Genomic DNA, 20875 nt, shown 5'->3' with positions numbered 1-20875 from the left:
GGTTGTCAGGGGTCAGGGATGGGGGTGGGAGTGGGGTGTGGGTATTGAAGGAGAGCATGGGGGAGCTTTGGGGTGTAGGCACAGTTCTGTACCTTAATTGTGCTGGTTACAGGAATGTCCACATGTGCTAAAACTGTACAGAACCACCTGCACACACACACACACACACACACACACACACACACACACACACCCCGCACACGCACATTCAACTGGTCAAATCAGAGCAAGGTCTGTGGACAGTACCAAAGTCAATGTCCCAGTCATGATCACGGACTAGAGTTTGGCGAGATGATAGCCACTGGGAGGAACGGAGTGAAGACACATCAGACTTTTGCCCATTTTTGCAACTTCTTATGAATTGAAAATTATTTCAAAATAGCAAGGTGTTTTTGTTGTCATTATTGCATTTTTTTCATCATTGTCTTTCAAAGCCAGTTAGCCTATCAAGATTTCATTGGGGTTCTCCCAGTGTCGCCTCTGTAAAAGTATACACTCTCTTTCTTAATCTTTCCTCCTCATGGCCTAAAAATACACAAGGAGAAATGTAAACACACAACCCGGTTGTGATTACAGAACCACAGAGCCAATGCGGTCGCACCACAGCGATCTGGATGGGGACAAAAACAAGTATTGTCCCCGATTAGGAAGGCTCTCTGCAGGCTGTGGGAAAGGCAGGTGATGTTCCAATAAGGAAGCCTGGGCCAGCATGGAGCTGTGTGATAACAAGGTGTCTCCTGGCTACTTGACTCGGAGCCTCAACAACACCAGAAAAATGTTATCTTCCAGAAACACAGGATTTCTCCCAGCCCTGCAACTATAAACCAAGAAGAAAAGCAAACAATGCCAGGTGCCATCTCCTAAATCCCTTCTGGAAGACCAGAGGGTATGACCTCCCACTCAAAGAAGTCTTCTAACTTGAGCCATCCTGCTTTCAACCTCTGAATGCGCCAGCCAAGAGAAGAGCCTGGTCGGGGGTGCTTGGCCCCGCAGGGAAGTACCAGTGAGCAGGTATACGGCCGTCCTGAGCACCAAGAGACTCCAATGCTGATTACTGGAGGTCGGTGCTTTTTGAGATCTCAACCAAAAGAGCTACAGCACTGAAGCCCAAATATGTACAACGAGACCAAGTACAAAAAGTCCTGGGTGAAGTAGAAAAAAAAATTTGCACACATGCAATTTAAATGAACATAGTCTGCAATCAATGTAACTCAGCAGTGTGCGGGGTGCTGGGAATGCAGCAAGAAGGAGCTATGGTTCTTGCCCTAAAGGGGCTCACAGTCCAGAGATGGGCAAGTACACAAAGGCAATGCAGCAGGCCAAGTGTTGTGCCAAACTCCACACTGGTGCCCAGGGAACAGAGGCGAAGGGCCCCCAACCCTGCCATAGCTGGGAAATCCAGGAAGGCTCCCCAGGGGAGGGGACAGAGAAGTAGAGTGTTAAAGAACAATCTGGAGCTAGCAAATCAAATAATACCGTGAGCACACTCAATGAGAACATCCTTTATTATACTTCTAGGACTTGTGCTGTGGGCTTTTGCAAGTATTACTTCTAAACCTCACAATTTAAACCCTGCACAAAAGCCACTATTATCCCCAACGTACTCAAGATCAGAAAAGGTAAGGGCCTTGGCCAACACCACACAGGATTTGATTCTACTTTTTCCTCCACTACTATTGCCTAAGAACAAAGAATGCTAATGAGGGAAGTTTTTAAAAAAGTAGTTGAAAACTATTGATAAGATCTATTTAGGGATGCCTGGGTGGCTCAGATGGTTAAGTGTCTGCCTTTGGCTCAGGTCATGATCCCGGGGTCCTGGGATCGAGCCCCACATCAGGCTCCTGGCTCAGCGGGGAGCCTGATTCTCCCTCTCCCACTGCCTCTCTCCCTGCTCATGCTCTCTCTCTCTCTCTCTCTGTGTCTCAGGTGGAATAAATAAAGTCTTTTAAAAAAATGCTTTAAAAAACGGCCTATTTAAAAATGTATTAAGGATTATGATTGCAGAATTAAAAAAATGCTTTAAAAAACGGCCTATTTAAAAATGTATTAAGGATTATGATTGTAGAAATAAAGAAGCTTCTATTGTTATTTTAATATTATTTTAGTCTAATATTATTTCAAGCCATTAATATTATCTTGATGGCTGCAATTACCCCTCACCTGAGGTTTGAAGGCGTACTAAACTTCCACAGGAATTTGGACTTGGCATATCCAAAAAAGTGAACTCAGTCTCCTTCCAACACCTGCTACTTCTGTCATATTCCCCTTAATGAGTGGAGCCAATACCGCCCCCCCCACCCCGTCACCAGAGCCAGGACCCCTCTATGACTCCTCACTCCTCTTCACCCTCCCCCAAAACGGATCAATCCTCATGTGATTCAGCTGTCATGTTTCCAAATCTAGAATATTTTAGCATATGAAAATAGGAAATGTCAAATCAGTGGTAAATAAGGATAGATTATTTTTTTTAAAGATTTTATTTATTTATTTTGACAGAGAGAGAGAGAGACAGCGAGAGAGGGAACACAAGCAGGGGGAGTGGGAGAGGGAGAAGCAGGTTTCCTGCCATGCAGGGAGCCCGATGTGGGGCTCGATCCCAGGACCCTGGGATCATGACCTGAGCCAAAGGCAGATGCCTAACGACTGTGCCACCTAGGCGCCCTGAGGATAGATTATTAAGGAAGTTGAGATAAGCATACTTTGCAACAAGGGTCTCTGTGCTGAACCTCTTATACCTGAACACAAAAATATTTAACCCATTTGGAATTGACTTTGAAAAAAAAAAAAGATTTACCTGTATGAAAATATGCATGAATATTTGTGTCATCTAGGGATGATGAATAACTCTCTCAGGACATCACTAAAAGAAAAAAAAAGACTGACGGGATTTGACTACACAAAAATGTAAATATTTGTCAAAAAATACAATAAACAAGTTAAAGTCAAAAGCACAAGTTGGGAGAAATACCTGTAAGATGAATGTGAAAGGAGTTTATTTCACATATACAAAGTTCTTACGAATCAGTAAGGCAAAGATAAATACTCCAGGGGGAACAGAACATGGGGTCATCAACTGGCAAATCTCTACAAAAATAAAGACAGTTAAACATATGAAAAAGCTCCAAAAAGATTAAAAAAATGTGGATTTAAAAGTATGTCACTTTTCTCAATCAGAGAAAGACATGTATCATATGACCTCACTGATATGAGGAATTCTTAATCTCAGGAAACAAACTGAGTGTTACTGGAGTGGTTGGGGGTGGGAGGGATGGGGTGGCTGGGTGATAGACGTTGGGGAGGGTATGTGCTATGGTGAGCGCTGTGAATTGTGCAAGACTGTTGAATCACAGATCTGTACCTCTGAAACAAATAATGCAATATATGTTAAGAAAAAAGAAAAAGAAGAAGATAGCAGGAGGGGAAGAATGAAGGGGGGGAAATCGGAGGGGGAGATGAACCATGAGAGATGATGGACTCTGAGAAACAAACTGGGGGTTCTAGAGGGGAGGGGGGTGGGGGGATGGGTTACCCTGGTGATGGGCATTAAAGAGGGCACGTACTGCATGGAGCACTGGGTGTTATGCACAAACAATGAATCATGGAACACTACATCCAAAACTAATGATGTCATGTATGGTGATTAACATAACAATAAAAAATTTAAAGTGAAAAAAAAACTCTGTCACTTTTCACTCATCAGAACCATAAGGATGAACAAGATAAATCAGAGTCAGTGTCGGGGAGGGTGCAGAGGAAAAGACTCTCTCGCATCCTTCTCATGGGACAGAACCATGTATCTGGAGAGCAATTTATTAATTCGTATTAAAAGTTCTTAAAAATTAATGTGGAATTTTCAGATTAAGAAGATGAATTTAATTCGTGAATCTGACACACTTCCCTACCCAAAGCCACTGAAAACTATAGTAAAGGGATTTTAAAAAATGAAATAAAAGAGACCCATACATAGGTCTATTCCAAGGTCAGAGAAAACACAAGAGGAGACACAAAGCACAATATTGGGGAAGCTGGAAAGGGGTAGAAAGCTCACAGCCATGTGGGAGCTGACCCCAAGCTAACCACGGGAAACACTGAGAACCAACTCAATTTATACCTCGAGGGACAGAGAAGGCAACAGCACCAGATATCTCTTGAACTGGGGGTAAAATGCAGAAACAGAAATGAGGAGGACCAGAGGGAAGGCAATTTGAAAGCCAACCGACCACCAGACCCCCGTCCCCACCGCATGCTCCAGCCCACGCGACCCCTCTGCTGTCAAAACCAGCGGGGATCACGATGCGGGAGGCCTCTGATGTGGGAGACAGAAACCAAACTGTAAGGAGCAAAATAGCAACGTGTGGAAACAGACCGTGCAGGGAGAAAAATCGAAAAACAAAACAAAAGACAAAATATTATTAATATTCTCCAGGGGATAAGAAAACATATTGCCTCTATTAAATAAGAACAATATGCTATAAAAAGGAACTCTCAGAGAATAAAAATGAGTGCTTGAAAGTAAAATCATGATAGCAGAGATAAAAAACTGAATAGAAGGGAAGGAAGATAAAGTTGAAGAGAGCAAACAAAGCAGAGCAAAAATATAAGGAAAGATAAGGCGGCAGAGAAAAGATAAGAAAATTAAAGGTTCCGCCCAAGAGGCTTAATAATAGAGTAATGGGGAAAAAGATGGAATAATGGGAGATGCTGAAATAGAGAACTGAGAAAAATGGGGAGGAATTAGCAATGAAATATTCCAAGAAATTTTCCGAAAACTGATAGACATTCGATTCCAGCTTGAAGCCACTAAATGTCCAGCCCAGTGGATGAAAACTGACCCACACCAAGGCTCATCATTCTGAATTTCAAAACTCTGGGGACAAAATGAAGATTCTACCAGCTCCCAGAAAGGAAAAAACACACACAAAGGATCAGAATTCAGAATGCCTTTGTTCTTTTAAAAAACACTGAAAAAAGATAATGAAGCAAAAGCATCAAAATTCTGAAAGTAGGTGATATCTATCTCAACCAGGCCATCAGTCACACAGAAAATTAGGATAAAGCTTTCTTCAGCCTTGGATGATCTCGAAAGAGTTTATCTTCCTTGCAATCTTTCTTAAGGACGCTTCTGTTGTGTTTTACCAAAATAAGCATGGAAACCAAGATGAGAAAAACGTGGAGGGGGGCAAAGGAGGTCCCCAGGAGGATGGTGAGGAGGGATCCCAGGTGACAATGACATACAGCCATTGCGGCCAACTGTCCACAACAGATCAGTGGGACTTGAGACAGATACGTGGAGAGCTGCCATTACTCTCCCTCCTGCAAGCATACCTCATTTTTAAACTGAGGATAGGTTGTCTGAATGAGACAAGAACTTTTAATATGAATTGATAAATTGTTCTTCAGACATGTGGTTCTGTCCTGTGATAAGTATATAAGAATCTTTTCTCTGTATCCTCACTGACACCGACTCTTCTTAATCTTTGTCATCTTTTCTGCTCTAATAAGTGAAATGATAATCTGAATGAGGAGAGATTGTCGCCATTCTCCCCTATAATTGGATATTCTGGCCACAGGCTGATAGAGTTTGTGCTCTGTCTCTCCATGCCTGCTGCCTGGATCAGCTGAGGACATTCATTTTGTCCCTCAGACATGGTCTGCTTCGACCTCCGCCTAATCGTAAACAGTGCACCTTGATGAGGTCACAGGCAGAAAACACAGAGCAGCCATTCCTTCTGTCCAGATTTTCGCCTTATACCCAACCCTGGTCCACACAATAGCCTGCCAGATGTCCCCACTGGGGTGAGCCCTGTGTTTTCCTGAGCTCACTCATGACTTAGCTGCCATCTCCCGAAGAGCCTATTGTAAACAATTAGGATAGCACATGGGTCACTGCTCTTGTTCTAGACATGATGGGATATCAGGCATTTGGTAAAAAGTACATTTCTAAAAATAAAGGACCAGGAAAACTAAGCAAGGAAAATAAATAAAAGGCATCCAGATTGGGAAGTGAGAATAAACTTGTCACTATTTGAGGATGCCATGATATTCTAGATAGAAAACTCTAAAGAATACACACACACACACACACACACACACACACAATCAGAGCTAATAAATAAGTTTAGCAACATAGAAGAACACAAGATTGATATACAAAAACCAGTTGCATTTCCATACATGAGCAATGAGTATTCCAAAAATGAAATTAAGAAAACGATTCTACTTACAACAGCATCAAAAATAATAAAATATCTAGGAATAAATTTAACCAAAAAAGGCAAGTCTTGTACATCGAAAACTACAAAACACTGTTGAAAGTGATTAAAGAAGATCTAAATAAACAGAGGCACTCCATGTCATGGATTGGCAGTGTTAATATTGCTAAGATGACAATACCCCTCAAATTGACCTATAGCTTCAATGCAAAACCTGACAAAATTCCAACTGCCTTTTTGCAGAAATGGACAAACTGGTCCTAAAATTCGTATGTCACCATGTGGGACCCAGAATGGACAAAACAATCTTGAAAAAGAAGTTTGAAAGACTCACTTCCTGATTTTAAAACTTACTACAAAGGAAGAGTTATCAAGACAGGGTGGTACTAGCACCAGGAAAGACACGTAGATCAATGACACAGGATATAAAGTCCAAAAATAAACCCTCACATTTCCAAGGCAGTTTATTTTTGACAAGGATGCCATGACCATTCGATGGGGAAAGACAGTCTCTTCAACAAATGGTACTGGGACGACTGCATATCCTCATGGAAAAAAAATCAATTCAGACCCCTACCTCAAACCATATACAAACAATTCACAATGGATACAGAGCTACATGTAAAAGCTAAAACTATAGGACACTTAGAAGAGAATATAGATGTAAATCTTTGTGACCTCGGATTAGGCAACGGCTTCTTAGATATGACACCAAAAGCTCGTACACTCAAAGGAAAAATAAACAAACCAAACTTCATGAAAATTAAAACTGTTTGTGCATCAAAGGACACTATCAAGAAAGAGAAAAGACAACCCACAGAATGGAAGACAATATCTGCAAATACATTTGCAAAAAAATACTTACAGAATATATTTGATAAGAGCATGTACCCAGGAGACATAAGCAATTACAGTTCACCACTAAAAAGACAACCCATTTTAAAAATGGGCAAAAGTTTTGAATAGACGTTTCTCCAAAGACAGACTAATGGCAAATGAGCACATGAAAAGATGCTCAAAATAATTAGTCATTAGGGAAATGCAAATCAAACCACAAGCTATCACCTCCGGTGGCCATAATTTTTTTTTTAAAGGAAAATAACAAATGTTGTTAAGCATGTGGAGAAATTGGAACTTTCATACGTTGCTGGCAGGAACAAAAAATGGTGCAGCAGTGGCTAAACTTATTTATTAGCTCTGATTGTGTGTGTGTGTGTGTGTGTGTGTGTATTCTTTAGAGTTTTCTATCTAGAATATCATGGCATCCTCAAATAGTGACAAGTTTATTCTCACTTCCCAATCTGGATGCCTTTTATTTATTTTCCTTGCTTAGTTTTCCTGGTCCTTTATTTTTAGAAATGTACTTTTTACCAAATGCCTGATATCCCATCATGTCTAGAACAAGAGCAGTGACCCATGTCACTGGTTGTGGAAAAGTCTGATGATTTCTCAAAAAATGAACCATGGATTTATCACATGACCTGGTGATTTTACTCCTAGGTATACATCCAAGAGACCTCAAAACATGTCCACACAACAACTTATCATAAATGTTCACAGTGGTATTATTCCTAATAACCAAAAAGCAGGAACAACCCAGATATCCATCAACTGATGAATGGATAACTAAAATGTGCTAGATCCACACAACAGAATATTACTGAGCCACTAAAAGGAATGAAGTAATGATCTATGCTACAACATGGATGAACCTGGAAAACATTATGTTAAGTGAAAGAAGCCAGACACAAAAGGCCACATACTGTAGATTTCATTGATCTCAAATGTCCAGAAAAGGCAAATTCATAGAGACAGAAAGTATCTTGGTGGTTGTCCGAGGAACTGAAAGAGATGGCTAACAGGTTCAGGATCTCTTTGGGGGGGATGAAAATATTCTGGAATTAGTGGTTATAATTGCAAAACACCGTGGATATAATGAAAACCACTGAACGGTATACACTGTATAATGATGTATTCTATGTTATGCGAATTATATCTCCATTAAAAGTAAGGGGAAATGATAAAGGATGACCATGATGGGGTATGTTGAGAATTATGATCGATATAATTCCATGCACCCGAATCCCCTCGCCCTCGAACCCTCAAATAAAGATCAAGGCAAAGGACGCCAAGTACCTAAACAAAGACCAGAGACTCGGGATATGGCCAGACAGGATCACGCTCAAGAGGAACGAAGCGGATGCTGAGAAATGGAGCAGAGATAGAATGAAAAGCCTTCCAGTCTTTGGTGATGAGAACACAGAGAAGAGGTAAAGCCCTTCACTGACACAGGAGATAAAGAATGAGAAGCAGGTGTCCAAGGCTGAGAGGAGAATGCTACTAAGCTAGTCATTGGACAGACTGAGCTTATGGTTCAGAGGGACCCTGGGCCATTGAGGACACAGAAGACACAGGTTTGGGGCTCAAGGGAGAGGTTAAGTTACCTTGCACCAGAAGGATGGATTTGGAGATAATTCAGAACATGCACACGGGAGAAAGTGCCCACTGTGTCCTGATGGTGAGAAGCATGAGTGATCCCATTGGAAGCAAGGAGTCAAGGTGGAGAAGACAGTGGTGCTGGGGCCTCAGCAGGAGAAAAGTGCCAGGAAGGAAGCCACCAACGATGTCAGATGTGGCCAGATCGGAGCAGGGAAATGCCCACTGGATCGGGTGAGCAGTGATCGCTGGCAAAGTTTGCCTGAGTGATTTCAGTTTAATGTACATGAGCACAAAGCATTGTATCTTACTTGGGCTTAACTTAGGCCAAAGTCAACATTGAAGCTGAATGAAAGAAACCATTTAAAAAAAAAAAAAACGAACAAGGGAAAGATGCTGACTTGCCTATGCACACAGATCCAGAGTCATCTGGATTTTATTCACATTTATTCACATATTCCCTGAGCCCAAGGTTTTTTTTTTCCTCTTCCTTTCTTTCTTTTCTTTCTCTTTTTTCTCTCTCTTTCTTTTTCTTTTCCTGAAAAAGCCTCATTTTTCTTTAATGTGTGTGATAACACAGAGGTGAGGAATTATAGTTATCACCTGAGCCAGTCTAGACCAGCCTGAGAATGGACCACTCTACCCTCATGAAAATGATGTTTGCATTATTTAGGTTCATTCATTTATTTTAGAGAGCGACAGGAGGGGGAGGGGCGGATGGAGAGAATTTTTCAAGCAGACTCCCCTTTAAGCACAGAGCCAGACACAGGGCTTGATTCCATAACCCATGAGATCATGACCTGAGCCGAAACCAAGAGCCAGATGCTCAACTGACTGAGCCACCTGGGTGCCCCAGATCATTCTTAATAAAAAGATGAATGTTATGTTTCACAGTTCAGGGGGGAAAACAAGAAGAACATTAACTTGTTTTTACTACAGGATTTTAACTACGTAACCTATGCATTAAAAAAGAAGGGAAGAATGTGGGGGAATGAGCATTTGCCTTCAGTTAGTCTGCGCAGTATTTGTATTTGCCAATTACAAGTCCTTTTTGATATAGTCAATTTTCCTACAAAAAGCATGCATTATTTTTGAGATCAGAAAATATGGTTAAGGCTGGAAAAAAATGGTTTAATCACCCTCAAACAGAAGGTAAGCAGGGATCACAATATTAAAGTTAGATGAACAAAATTCAAGGCAAGAAAAAAATACGCTTTTAAGATAAAGGGAGCATTACATAATGGTGACAACCACCACTAATAATGAAGCCATGTGGATACAAATCTATAGTTGTCAAAGAAACTGACAACAAAATACAGAAATCAAACGTTATTAGGAACGCAGGAAGGAATAGTCATTGTCAGAGGAGATTTTAAAACACCATTATCAAAAAGACTTAAGGAAATAAACTCAGAGTCTATCTAAATACACAAAATTGATGTCTGGCAGGGATTCAGTTCCATGATTAGAGTGTGTGGGGGTCTTTTCAAGTGTATATAGAACATTTACAAAACTCGAGAATACTAGTCACAAAGAAAATCTCAACAGAGAAAAAAATCTTAAGTTCCTTTTCCAGTTAAAGACAAGGCACTTCTGGCCTGGAGAAAATACAGAGGCTAAATCCAAGGAAGGAAAAGAGGAAAACCATGTTAATATAGTCCACTGGGTATTTTGGCGGGGTTGGGGGCGGAGGGCAGGGACAGAGGTTGAATGGGAATTAACTTTATGGTCAGACTGGACCAAATACCTGCCCTGCCCTTTTTCTTACCCCCTAAACAGCTTCATTTCCACCTGAAATGTGAACCACGGAAATAGCACTTAATCAGTGGTACTCAGTGGGCGGTCTCCACACCAGTAGCATCAGCACCACCTGGGAATTTATGAGAAACGCAAATTCTCAGCCCTACTGCAGACCTCCTGAAACAGAATTTCCTCCGGGGGGCGGGGGGGGGCGCTCCAGGAGGTGCTGATGGGAAAGCTGAAGGTGCGTAAATACCTCAGTTCCCTCGCGCCTGGAGCAGGCTGACCCAGAGGAGAGGGCTTTACACTCCCTCCATTCCCAGAATGCCCCCCGTGGGGTGAGGCTCTGTCGGCCCCAGGGGCAGTCTGCACACCACACCCTTTGGGGGATGCCTTCCCTTCCCTACTTTCCCTATGCTCCTAGAGGTGTTCTCTCGCCCTCGCAGATCACCTAGCACACTCAAATCTTTTGTCTCAGGGGCTGCTTCTGGGGGAGCTCAAACTAAGACACCCACCAGAGACCACCACAGCTTGAGTTCTGGTTGGGACTGGCTTGGACTTCCATTTCTTCCTCCCTCGCTGAGCTCTGCCAAGATTTCCTCAGAGGAGTGAGCCCCATGGGCAGTGAGTCCTCACCCCAGTTCGGTCCAGAAGAGATCCCCCACTCTCTTCTCTGGGTTTGCGAGCTCTTCTCTGCCCAGCCTCCAGCCATGCTGTTAGCCCCCACTGGCCCTTGCCAGCCCTGTTTTCCTTCATCACTCACTCCCAGGCCGGGTGAGGCTCACCGAGGCCTGGCTACCAGCCAGGCCCTGGGAAACCAAGTCCTGCCCAGCGCTGAAAGGCCACTTGTGCCAGACTCAGAGGTATCACCTGCTACGTGCTTCAGAAGCTGAGGGAGCACAGAGCAAGGGCCTTAGGATGGCAGTGAGGGATTCTGTGAGAAGGTGACACAGGGGACACGTAGGAAGCAAGTGTGTGGACTCTAGCCACCAAATGGAGGGCACGGGATCAGGGGTTCCCTTTGCTGAAGCAAGAGCTCCATGGTGGGCACACAGGGAGGCTGCAGGGAGGGGCTCTGGGAGCCACATCTGGGAGACAGACTTGACCAGACAACCTCAAGGCTTCGGGGAACGGAACGTGCCGTGTTCTCACCAGGAGACTATCAATGTCAGTTTGAGAAGGATCAACAGATAATGAAGTGGCCAAAGGTAAAAAGAGAAAAATAAGGATGTGACAAATACAACAAATGACACATCCACCCTCAGAATCTGGAGGCCCCAGTGCAGGGGGCATACCCTGACTGGCGTTTTGCCGGGCCCAGGTGCCCCAGAGCCCTCAGTGTAAGGGCCAGCCAGTTCAGAAGGGCCAGGCGGACTTCAGCACCTGGGCCATTGACATGTGACAGGCTCAGCCCAGAGCTCCCGAAGGCAATCAGGGTTCACTCAGGACCTGTGGCATGGTCCTCCTGCTTCTTCACCCTCTCCTGACCTGGGAGCACACATGGGTAAATCCTTCTCTACTCAGCATGCTGAGAGCAAGGGGCTTAGCCTGTCCCTAATCCTTCCGTGGCTCAGAAGATAAGCCTCCTTGGCCTAGAGCACGCACACTGGCTGGCCTTCTTTTATGTCATCTGCTTGTGGGGCTTTCTCCCTGCAGTGAGCACAGTGAATTCTGGAGGCTAAGAGCCAACACCAAGGCACAATTAGCAAGACCAATCCCCCTAGCACCCCCACCTGGACACCAGCCCTCTCCCTGACTTGTCTCCAAGGACCTCAGAGGACTTTTGTTATTGCTGCCTAACACTTGCTTGTTTGAGATTTTTTTCATTGAGCCATCATTCCTAACAGAGCTGAACCCTGGAAGGCCTGTGGACACTGCTCCTTTCCACCTATGGTCATTTTGGGAACAGCAGCCCAGAGGGAACTTCAGATATGGTTCCCATCATGGGACGATGGCAATGGGGTTGGGGACAGGGAGCATGGAGGAATTCAGCGTTTCGGTGTCATCGACTTGAGGTCATACAGAGAGGGGAACTGAGTCTAGATATGTGGCCAGTCATTCATTTTTAAGGGCCCTCTAGGACTTGTGGTCTAATGAACCAGTGTTCGCCCCAATGTCTTCCTCAAAACACCTCGCACCCCGCAGGATGCCCCAGGGACAGGAGACAAAGACAGGTGGGCTCACGCCACAACTCGAGCGGCGTTTCCCCCCGCTGACATTGTGCATGCGCCATGTTCCTCTCCAGAACAGCTGGGCCACCCTTTACCTTCATCACTGTTGTCGTCCACCAGGATGATCTCCTTGAGCAGGTGTGTTGGCGTGTGGTTGACAGCGCTGTGGACTGACCGCAGGATCACCGACAGGGCCTCGTTCACAAAGATAAATATGATGGAGATCTGGGGCAGCTCCTTGGCGTACTTTAGCTCCTTGCACCTGGGGGGAGAGAGAGGAAGGAGGAAGGCACAGACACTAGGGATGGATGCATGGACACATCCTCCCAAGGTGTGAATCACTGGTTCCCTCTTGGCCCCTCTTGGCTAAACCCTAAGAAGGAGAGTGTTAAGGGACCCAGCCCCAATTCTCCCAAATTTACCTGGTCCCACTTCAGTGCCCACCTGCCCGATTTCCCACTCCAGGCACCCGCATCTCATTGCCTGGAACCTGCTTTGCTGACACCTAAGCAATGCCCCTGCCCCCATCTGCCAGGAGTTGGTGCATCAATACCCCAGCTCCCTCACCCGTGGAGCAGGTGACTCTGAGGGGGTGGTTTACACAGGTTCCCAAAGTCCCCCAGTGGGATTAGGCTCCGTCACCCACATCCTTTGGGGGATGCCTTCCCTTCTAAGTCCTACATCCCCACGCCCCTAGCGGTGTTCTCTCCACTTTCCCAATCAACCGACGCACTCAAATCTTTGTCTCAGGGTCTGCTTCTGGGGAACCCAAACGGAGACATCTACTGGAGACCCTGCTCTGGTGGAGCCTGCATTCTAGGCCATAAAATGCACATGTAAATAATCATAATCAAGGAAGCGGGTCTTCCGCCTGCATAGGAGCATGCTGCCTGAGACACCCCGAGTCTTCTTGCACCCCAACTCTTCCTAGAATCTCCTTGAGGGGGTGGGCAGGAGACGGGACTGCCTGCCTCCGAGGTCCTCCCTCGTAGCAACTCTCCCAGCCCTGAAAAATGGAGGGAAAGAGAAGAGTTCTTTTCACGGAGGCTGGACACCGCAGCGGAGAGCTCCCGGTCATGTAAGAGCATGTGCTCTGCATGGCTCAGTCACAGGAGCACCGCACTCCGTCCCGAGAGGACTAGCGAATTTGCGTCCGTGCTATGGCTGAGCCTCGTTGGAAATACCGAGAGCAAACCAAGGAGAATGGAAGAGCGAGCTAGGGCATTTCCATACATTCTCCCCCTCCTTGAGTGAGACTGAACAATACATAGCACGCCCGTTAGAGGAGAAAACAAAGGAAACCAGATGAAGGAATGGAGTGAGAGGGGGACAGCGCTGAAGGAGCCAGAAGAGCGGCTTGTTTTTTTATGCGGAACAGCTTGGGCTGTGTCGGGCCATATTAATCATGCAGGCAATTTTCGGAAGAAAATAAAGTTTTGTTACAATATACATTTGTGTCTCCTGGAGGAGGCTGCCCAGGGACCCATTGATCATGGAGCCTCATTTTTATCACGTCGCTGTAAATTCACTTCTGGGGGCTGCCAGGGAGATCAGGATGGTTATTGACGGGCTCCCGGGCAGTCGGCAGGAATTTTCTCATTTATCGCGTGGTGATCCGAGGGAGGAGGGCGCCCCGGAAGGTCCCTCGGAGCCCCCTCAACCATCCGGAGCCTGGCAGGGGGTCAGATGCTACCACTGGCCGGCCCATCCACGTTGAGCACACGCACCGCACACACCCACCTATTCCGGGCACTCATCCCTAGGCCTAGTGTTTTTGGCCCTTTGTTTTGAACAGCTTCTGGCTTGGAAAGAAGAACAAGAAGACCAGATTGCATGGCACCAGCACCACCTTCTCCACCCACAGGCAGTTGGGCCATGATGCAATCGAAGCTCATGCGTGAGTCACGCCTCTCCACCAGAGCAGGCAACCCCTCCCCTAGGTGAAGTGGGAAATGTGGGAGGCTCGGAGGAATGAGGAGAGACCCCCTTCCTGCCCCTTCATGGGTAAAGGTGGCCATGCAGTAAATCAGAGAGGGGCGGATTTCACAAACGAGAAGGGCTCTGTCAGACACTCGACGTGTCACCCTGAGCACACCGTTCCTATTTCGTCATCTCTACACCTGTCAAAATAATCCACACCACACCTAGCTGTGGGTGCTGGGCTAAGATCCCCATAAGGATCATTTGAGAGCCCCATAAACATGCAACGTAACGACTCATGGGAAGACCAAAGTCGGCCTGGCCGCCCCGCGCTCCCATTGTCCCCTTCTGTAAACTCCCCATCATCATGAGCCAGGCTTCCAGAGTTTTCACTCACCCCAGACCCTTCCTGCAGGACCCACCCAGGATTCTCTTCCTGGCCTGGCCAACCTGGATCTCTGCCCTTGCCCAGCTTACGATTCACCTCTCCTGTGCCCAAAGTCCTCAGGGTTTCACATTGGTCAGACAAGATGAACACAATCATTATTATGAAAATCAGCATTCTTTCCTCAGTCTTTAATGTCTAAGGAGGTAGATAACATCTCAAGCAAAAAAAAAAAAAAAAAAAAATCCCTGAGCCTGGCTTATTGCCTGCTATGGAGAAGAAGTGCAGAATATTCTGGAGAGATGGACACTGCAGTTTTGATGCACTAAGGGGTAGGTGCTGACTGATACACACATTGCTCCCAAACAGACATTCCATGCCCAATGGCGGAAGATGAGCTCGGGAAGGAAGATTAAGGGTGGACGGTGCAAAGAGAGAGCCTCACAGGCCACAGAAATACAGAGATAGTGCACAGAGAAAGGGGACAGAAATGGCTCCTGCCCTCTAGGAGCTGATACTGAATTCTCACTGTGGCCTGCCCAGTAGCCTGGGTGGTGGTGAGGATAAAGAACAGAGTCTGGATTTGCAAGATACCCGGGAATAAGCAAAAGATGGCACGCCACAGAAACTGCAAACATACTTCACAACCCATAGCTGGGTGTCGTGTTCTCCCCCCTCTAGCAACACAGGCTCGGATCTGGGTCCCAGAAATCACGGATTTCCTTTTAGTAACAGGTCAGCGGGCAATAAACAATCTCTTGTCTGAAAAAAGATGGCAGGCAGGAAAACTATCTTAAAGCCTGGATAATTTTCTTTCTTTTTTTTTTAAAGATTTTATTTATTTATTTGAGAGAGAGAATGAGAGAGAGAGAGCATGAGAGCGGGGAGGGCCAGAGGGAGAAAGCAGACTCCCCGCTGAGCAGGGAGCCGGATGCGGGACTCGATCCCGGGACCCCAGGATCATGACCTGAGCCGAAGGCAGTCGCTTAACCAACTGAGCCACCCAGGCGGCCCTAGTCTGGATAATTTTCAATCAACACATGAAGGGATGACAAAGAACGTAAGCCCAGTCTTCTCCTCAGAGGGCTGGCAGGGCAACAGTCTCTGCCACGCTGATCTCATAGGGAAAAGAAAGCAGAGACAAGTAACCAACCAAAGAAGATCTCTCAGACACCTTACATCTGTCCTGACGTCTTCCTGTCCATCTGCCCATATGCCTGGGCTACTTCCTTGAACTTGGTAGCTCCCTGACGGCGACGACTGTTTCCCCCTCTCCCAGAGCACTGACTTCATCCATCACCAAAAGTGCCCGCTATCTCCCTTCGTGGATGCTGAGTGAGGAGAGGAGAGCTGGGGAGAACCAGCCACCTCAGGACCCACTAGAGAGGATCACAGCTGACATGAAAGAAGGTCAAGGGCCAGGCCTCCAGCAGGAAGAAAACAAAGCCCAAAGAGCTGGCCATGCCCTGTCATAGGCAGACCCCTGCCCACGAGCCCTTTTGACAGAGACAACTTACACGACCTCAGTGTGGTACAGATCAGAGGTACCAAGTCACACTTGTGACCCAGTCTGCCAAGCTGGAGACAAAAAGATGACCCCCAAACATCCCCACTGCTATCAAAGAATTTAGCTGCAATGTGGTCCAGGAAACTTATAGATGATGATGATGATGATGATGGTGACGACTAGGAGGACAACCAACATTTACACAGTGCAGGCTATGTGCCAGAAACCTCTGGAAGCTTCTATGGACTGTTCTGTCTCATTTAATCCTCACAGCAACCTGCCTAAGAGGTAGGCAGTATTATCATCCCCATTTCACCGATGAGGAAACTGGGGGCTGAGACAGGTGAAGTCACTTGCTCTGAGTCACACGACAAGCCTGAAAAGCAGCAAAAGTGCCTGGGAGTGAGCTGTATCATCTGATGTTTAGGCTCTTCCAGATGCCCCTGTCTGATCAAGGCAGGGGTGGTAGCCCTAATGTGAGGGCCCCCCTTCCAGGGCCTACCCAATCTCTCCCAGTCCCTCAGCTCACCAGGATGGTTCTGGGTGAAACGATGCCCCTCGGTCTCGGCCCAGTGTTGCCCCTCCCTAGTGAGGGGCCAGATGACCCAGCACTGCCCAGGCTCTGATCCTGCTGCTGGTAACCAAGAGTCCTGGGTTTTGCAGCAAAAACACATTCAACACTTAGAACAAGGCAGCTCGTAATGCAACGCAGTCAATGCTAAGTGCCAAATGGCGGTCCCTATACTAGATGTGATAGGTGGACTGAGATGGATCAGGAGGACAGGGAAGAGAAGCCATGAACTTGAAAGCTGGATCAATGGATCAAACTTGCACGGGCAAGAACAGAGGGAGGGGCAGTGAGCGCACTTCTGAGCACACAGAGGCACTAGGGTCCCCTTCTTTTTCTCTTCGCGGGCCTTCCAGAAGAAACCTATCTAAGCTTGTTCAGAGATGGAGCAGTGAAGAGCCAAGTCCTGGAACCACAGACTCATGTCAGGCTCTGCAAACTCCTACCAGGCCGATTCGTTTTCCTTTTCAAAGCACACCAAAAACACGCATGAGGTCATAAAGGTCCATGAAAAAGGGTTCTTTAAAGCACGGACCAGCAGCATGGAGTGAAACGAGGGAGGAAGTGTGCAGAGTCAAACAGAGTAGGTAGTTTGAGTCAGAAAACACCACCTTGACCCCAAGAGCAGCCACGCTCCAGCAAGAAAACTCTTGAGGATGTGGCAGGTGTGGGGGCAGACACATCTTCACATCCACTCCTTCCACGGCCGTGGGCAGAGGTGGGAGGGGAGGGCGCATTCTGGGACTGCCTGCCCACCACTGTCACATCCACACGACATCAGATCCACTCCAAAGTGGAGGGTCCAGGTCCGTGAGTGTCTCCCTTCCAAATTCGGAATGTGCTTTACATAAGAGAGCCAACCTGGGATGCCCCCCCCACCCCCGTGCCACCATCCCCTGCACTTCCAGAACAGGCATACCCGCTCCCCTGACGTGGGTGGCCACACTGCACCGACCCACAGCAGACCCACTTCATGTACACCCAACCATCGCAAACTGAGAAGCAAAGAGGCCCCACCCCCAAGAAAGCACTGGGGTGGCCCAGCCACTTAACAGTGGGATTCATTTTCCAAATGGGGGTATCCAGCTCCAGATAGAAGTGATCAGAAAGGAAAAACAAGTGTGTCACATAGTCATCTCTTAGCCACTGCCTGAATTCCATGAGCCCACAAGCACCAAAGGCGCAGGCTTGGCCAAAGAGCGGCCCGCGTGTGCCAACTCAAGCTATACCAACCAAGCCATGGGTTATGCTCAACCGGGAACAGAAATGGGCCTCCTCCTTGGAAGCCCTATTGCAAAAATGCCCACACTCCTGAGCCCAGAAATGGCCATGAACATTGACACTATACATGCCAACCAACACAAAACTTCCAGAATGTTCCACATGCTTTCTGCGGTACACCAACAACCACTTCACTCTTTCTCCAACGAGGAGGCAAACTGCTCCCTTCTCTCTCTCTGGCTCACTGTGGATGTGGGTTCAGATTATGAAGTCAGACCCCAGAGCAAGTCTAACTGACTATGATACTTAATTTTATGTGTCAGCGTGACTAGGGCATGGTATTTTGGTCAAACAGTATTCTCGATTTTTCTGAAAGTACTTTTTTATTTTACTATTTTTAAAGATTTATTTATTTATTTATTTATTTATTTGAGAGAGAGAGAGAAAGAAAGTGAGAGAGGGTGAGCAGAGAAAGGGGCAGAGGGAGAGAATATCCAAGTAGACTCCCACTGAGCAAGGAGCATGACATGGGGTTCAATCTCATGACCCATGAGATCAGGACCTGAGCCGAAACCAAGAGGCGGACGTTTAACTGACTGAGCCACCCAGATGCCCCGAAAGTACTTTTCTTTTAGATATGATTAACATTTAGATCAGTAGGCTTGGGTTAAAGTAGATTACCCTCCATAATGTGGGTGGGCCTCATCCAATCAGTTGAAGGTTTTAAGAGAAAGAAGATCGAGGACCCCCAAGGAAGAGGGAATTCCACCAGCAGACCGCCTTCGGATTCTAGCTGCAACACCCCGTTCCTCCGTGGGTCTCCAAGTTGAGGGTGAGCCCTGCAGAGTTTGGACATGCCAGCCAGCCTCCACAGTTACATAGGCCAAATTCTTTGAAGTAAATCTCTCTTTAGCTCTCCCTCTCTCTCCCTATGTATCTATCTACATCAATCTATAAACATAAATATAGACCATAGGGATAGATAAAGAGACAAAGGAAGTCTCGTATCTGCAGCTGATGACAAGACAAATCCCAGGTTTCCAGTATCCACGGAGCCCTCAGAGGAGCCCACACCCCACCCACTGCTCTCTGCTTTTACCACTTTCCTCTTGCCAATCTCCTTCTGGCAGGGAAGGGTGCCTCCGACTCCACACAAGAAGTCAAGGCCACCAGCAGGAATTTCCGAAAGCGGTCACAGGCCTGTAACATCAGGATCGCCTGGCAATCAGGCGGACCCACGACCCAGAATCCCCACCAAGCTCCACAGTGGTTCCTCTGCAGGTGGAAATGTGAGAACCACTTCCCTCGTCCTGCCAGCCACCAGCAAACATTTGGATCCTGAACCCCACCCTCTGTCTGTCCATCCTCCCTGGAAGGAAGCAGAGTCTGGAAGTCAGACAGGGCTGGTCTCTCCCATTTAAATAAAAAAAGGCCCCTCCCACAGCCTTAATTACTGTCTTTCTTCTCCTTGCCTTCCTCCTCCACCTCCCGTCCAGGTCCTCACTCTCTACTCTCTCGTTTGGCTTCAAGTTACCCTTGGCCACAAAAACTGCTCTGGTTAGTTTCCAATGACATCCATGTGGCCAGAATCCAGGGAAACTTCCCAACCCGACCTTAGTTGAGCATCATTTCTTCCAGAGTTCACACTGTTGCCTCTCTCCTTATATAAAACGCGATTTGCTCTGGGATGCCTGCACATTTGGGGTTCCCCTGAGCCCTGCCTCCTTTCTTTCTCCCACGTGATCTGCCCTGGCCACCTGTTCTGTTTCCTGGTTCTGGAAGCTTCTATGGACGCCCTTTCTGCTAGTCCTCCAAATCCCCCAATTACTCCGGGCCCCTTCTCCGCCGCCCTCTGCTGGTCTCACGTTATAGACTCAAACTGGGTGACCGCATCCAAATCTATGGCTCCCACTGTCACGCCAGCAACTTCCAAACCCGCATGATTCACCTGGACCTTCGCTCAAGCACCAACTTCCCATGGGACACCTCCCCCTGGATGCCTCGTAGGCCCCACAAATTCAGCATGCCTAAAATTGCCACCGGCTCTGCTGTGCCTTCCCGTCTGCATTGCAGGGTACCCCATGCTCTCTTTGCAGGCGTCAAGCTAGAATCACGACATATTCACCACGTCCAGTCGGTCACCAGATCCTGAAGATTCTGCCATCTTTAGGATCTCTTTATGACACTCACCCCTGTCCCATTTGTACCGCCCTAGCTCCACATCTCATCACTTCCCTCCTGAAGGACACCAAAAGCCACCAGCTGGTGCCCTTCGTTCAGCCTGCCCCTCTGCAACTCAACCTCGTTCTGTCCACTGCACTGTTGCCCGCATGATCTATCTCCTTCCTTCCTTCTTTCTTTCTTCTTAATATTATATTTTCAGTAATCTCTATACCCAACGTGGGATTCGAACTTATAACCCTGAGATCAAGAGTTGCATGCTCCACCCGCTGAGCCAAGCCAGGCGTGATCTTCCTAAAAGGCAAATGGGATCACGGCTCTCTTCTTTAGGGATTTCCTTGCCTCTCCAGTGCTTTCAGAGTCAGGTTCAAACACCTGTATGTTTGAACGCCCCAGCTCATCCCTCCAACTTCATCTCGTCCCCCGCCTTCCTCCAGCTACTGAAACCCACTGTACTTCCCAGAACCAGGAATGCCCTCTCTCAATTCATACTCTTTCCTCTCTGCCTACAGTGCCCTTCCTTCTGCCCAACGC

General features: G+C 46.9%; 1 protein-coding gene across 1 annotated transcript in view; it reads right to left on the bottom strand.

Moving 5' to 3' along the window:
• GALNT17 (polypeptide N-acetylgalactosaminyltransferase 17) overlaps positions 1–20875 on the bottom strand; it is a 453103-nt gene that overhangs the window by 239217 nt on the left and 193011 nt on the right. Inside the window, exon 3 of the mRNA XM_025864642.2 lies at positions 12655–12821. Within this exon, the coding sequence (XP_025720427.1) occupies positions 12655–12821 (167 nt within the window). The remainder of the gene's footprint in view (positions 1–12654; positions 12822–20875) is intronic.

This window comes from Callorhinus ursinus, unplaced genomic scaffold (genome assembly GCF_003265705.2).
Source record: "Callorhinus ursinus isolate GAN/ISIS: 27379988/994484 unplaced genomic scaffold, GSC_fseal_2.0 scaffold55, whole genome shotgun sequence".
In the NCBI taxonomy this organism is placed as follows: domain Eukaryota; kingdom Metazoa; phylum Chordata; class Mammalia; order Carnivora; family Otariidae; genus Callorhinus; species Callorhinus ursinus.
This window is presented reverse-complemented; position numbering and strand designations above follow the sequence as displayed.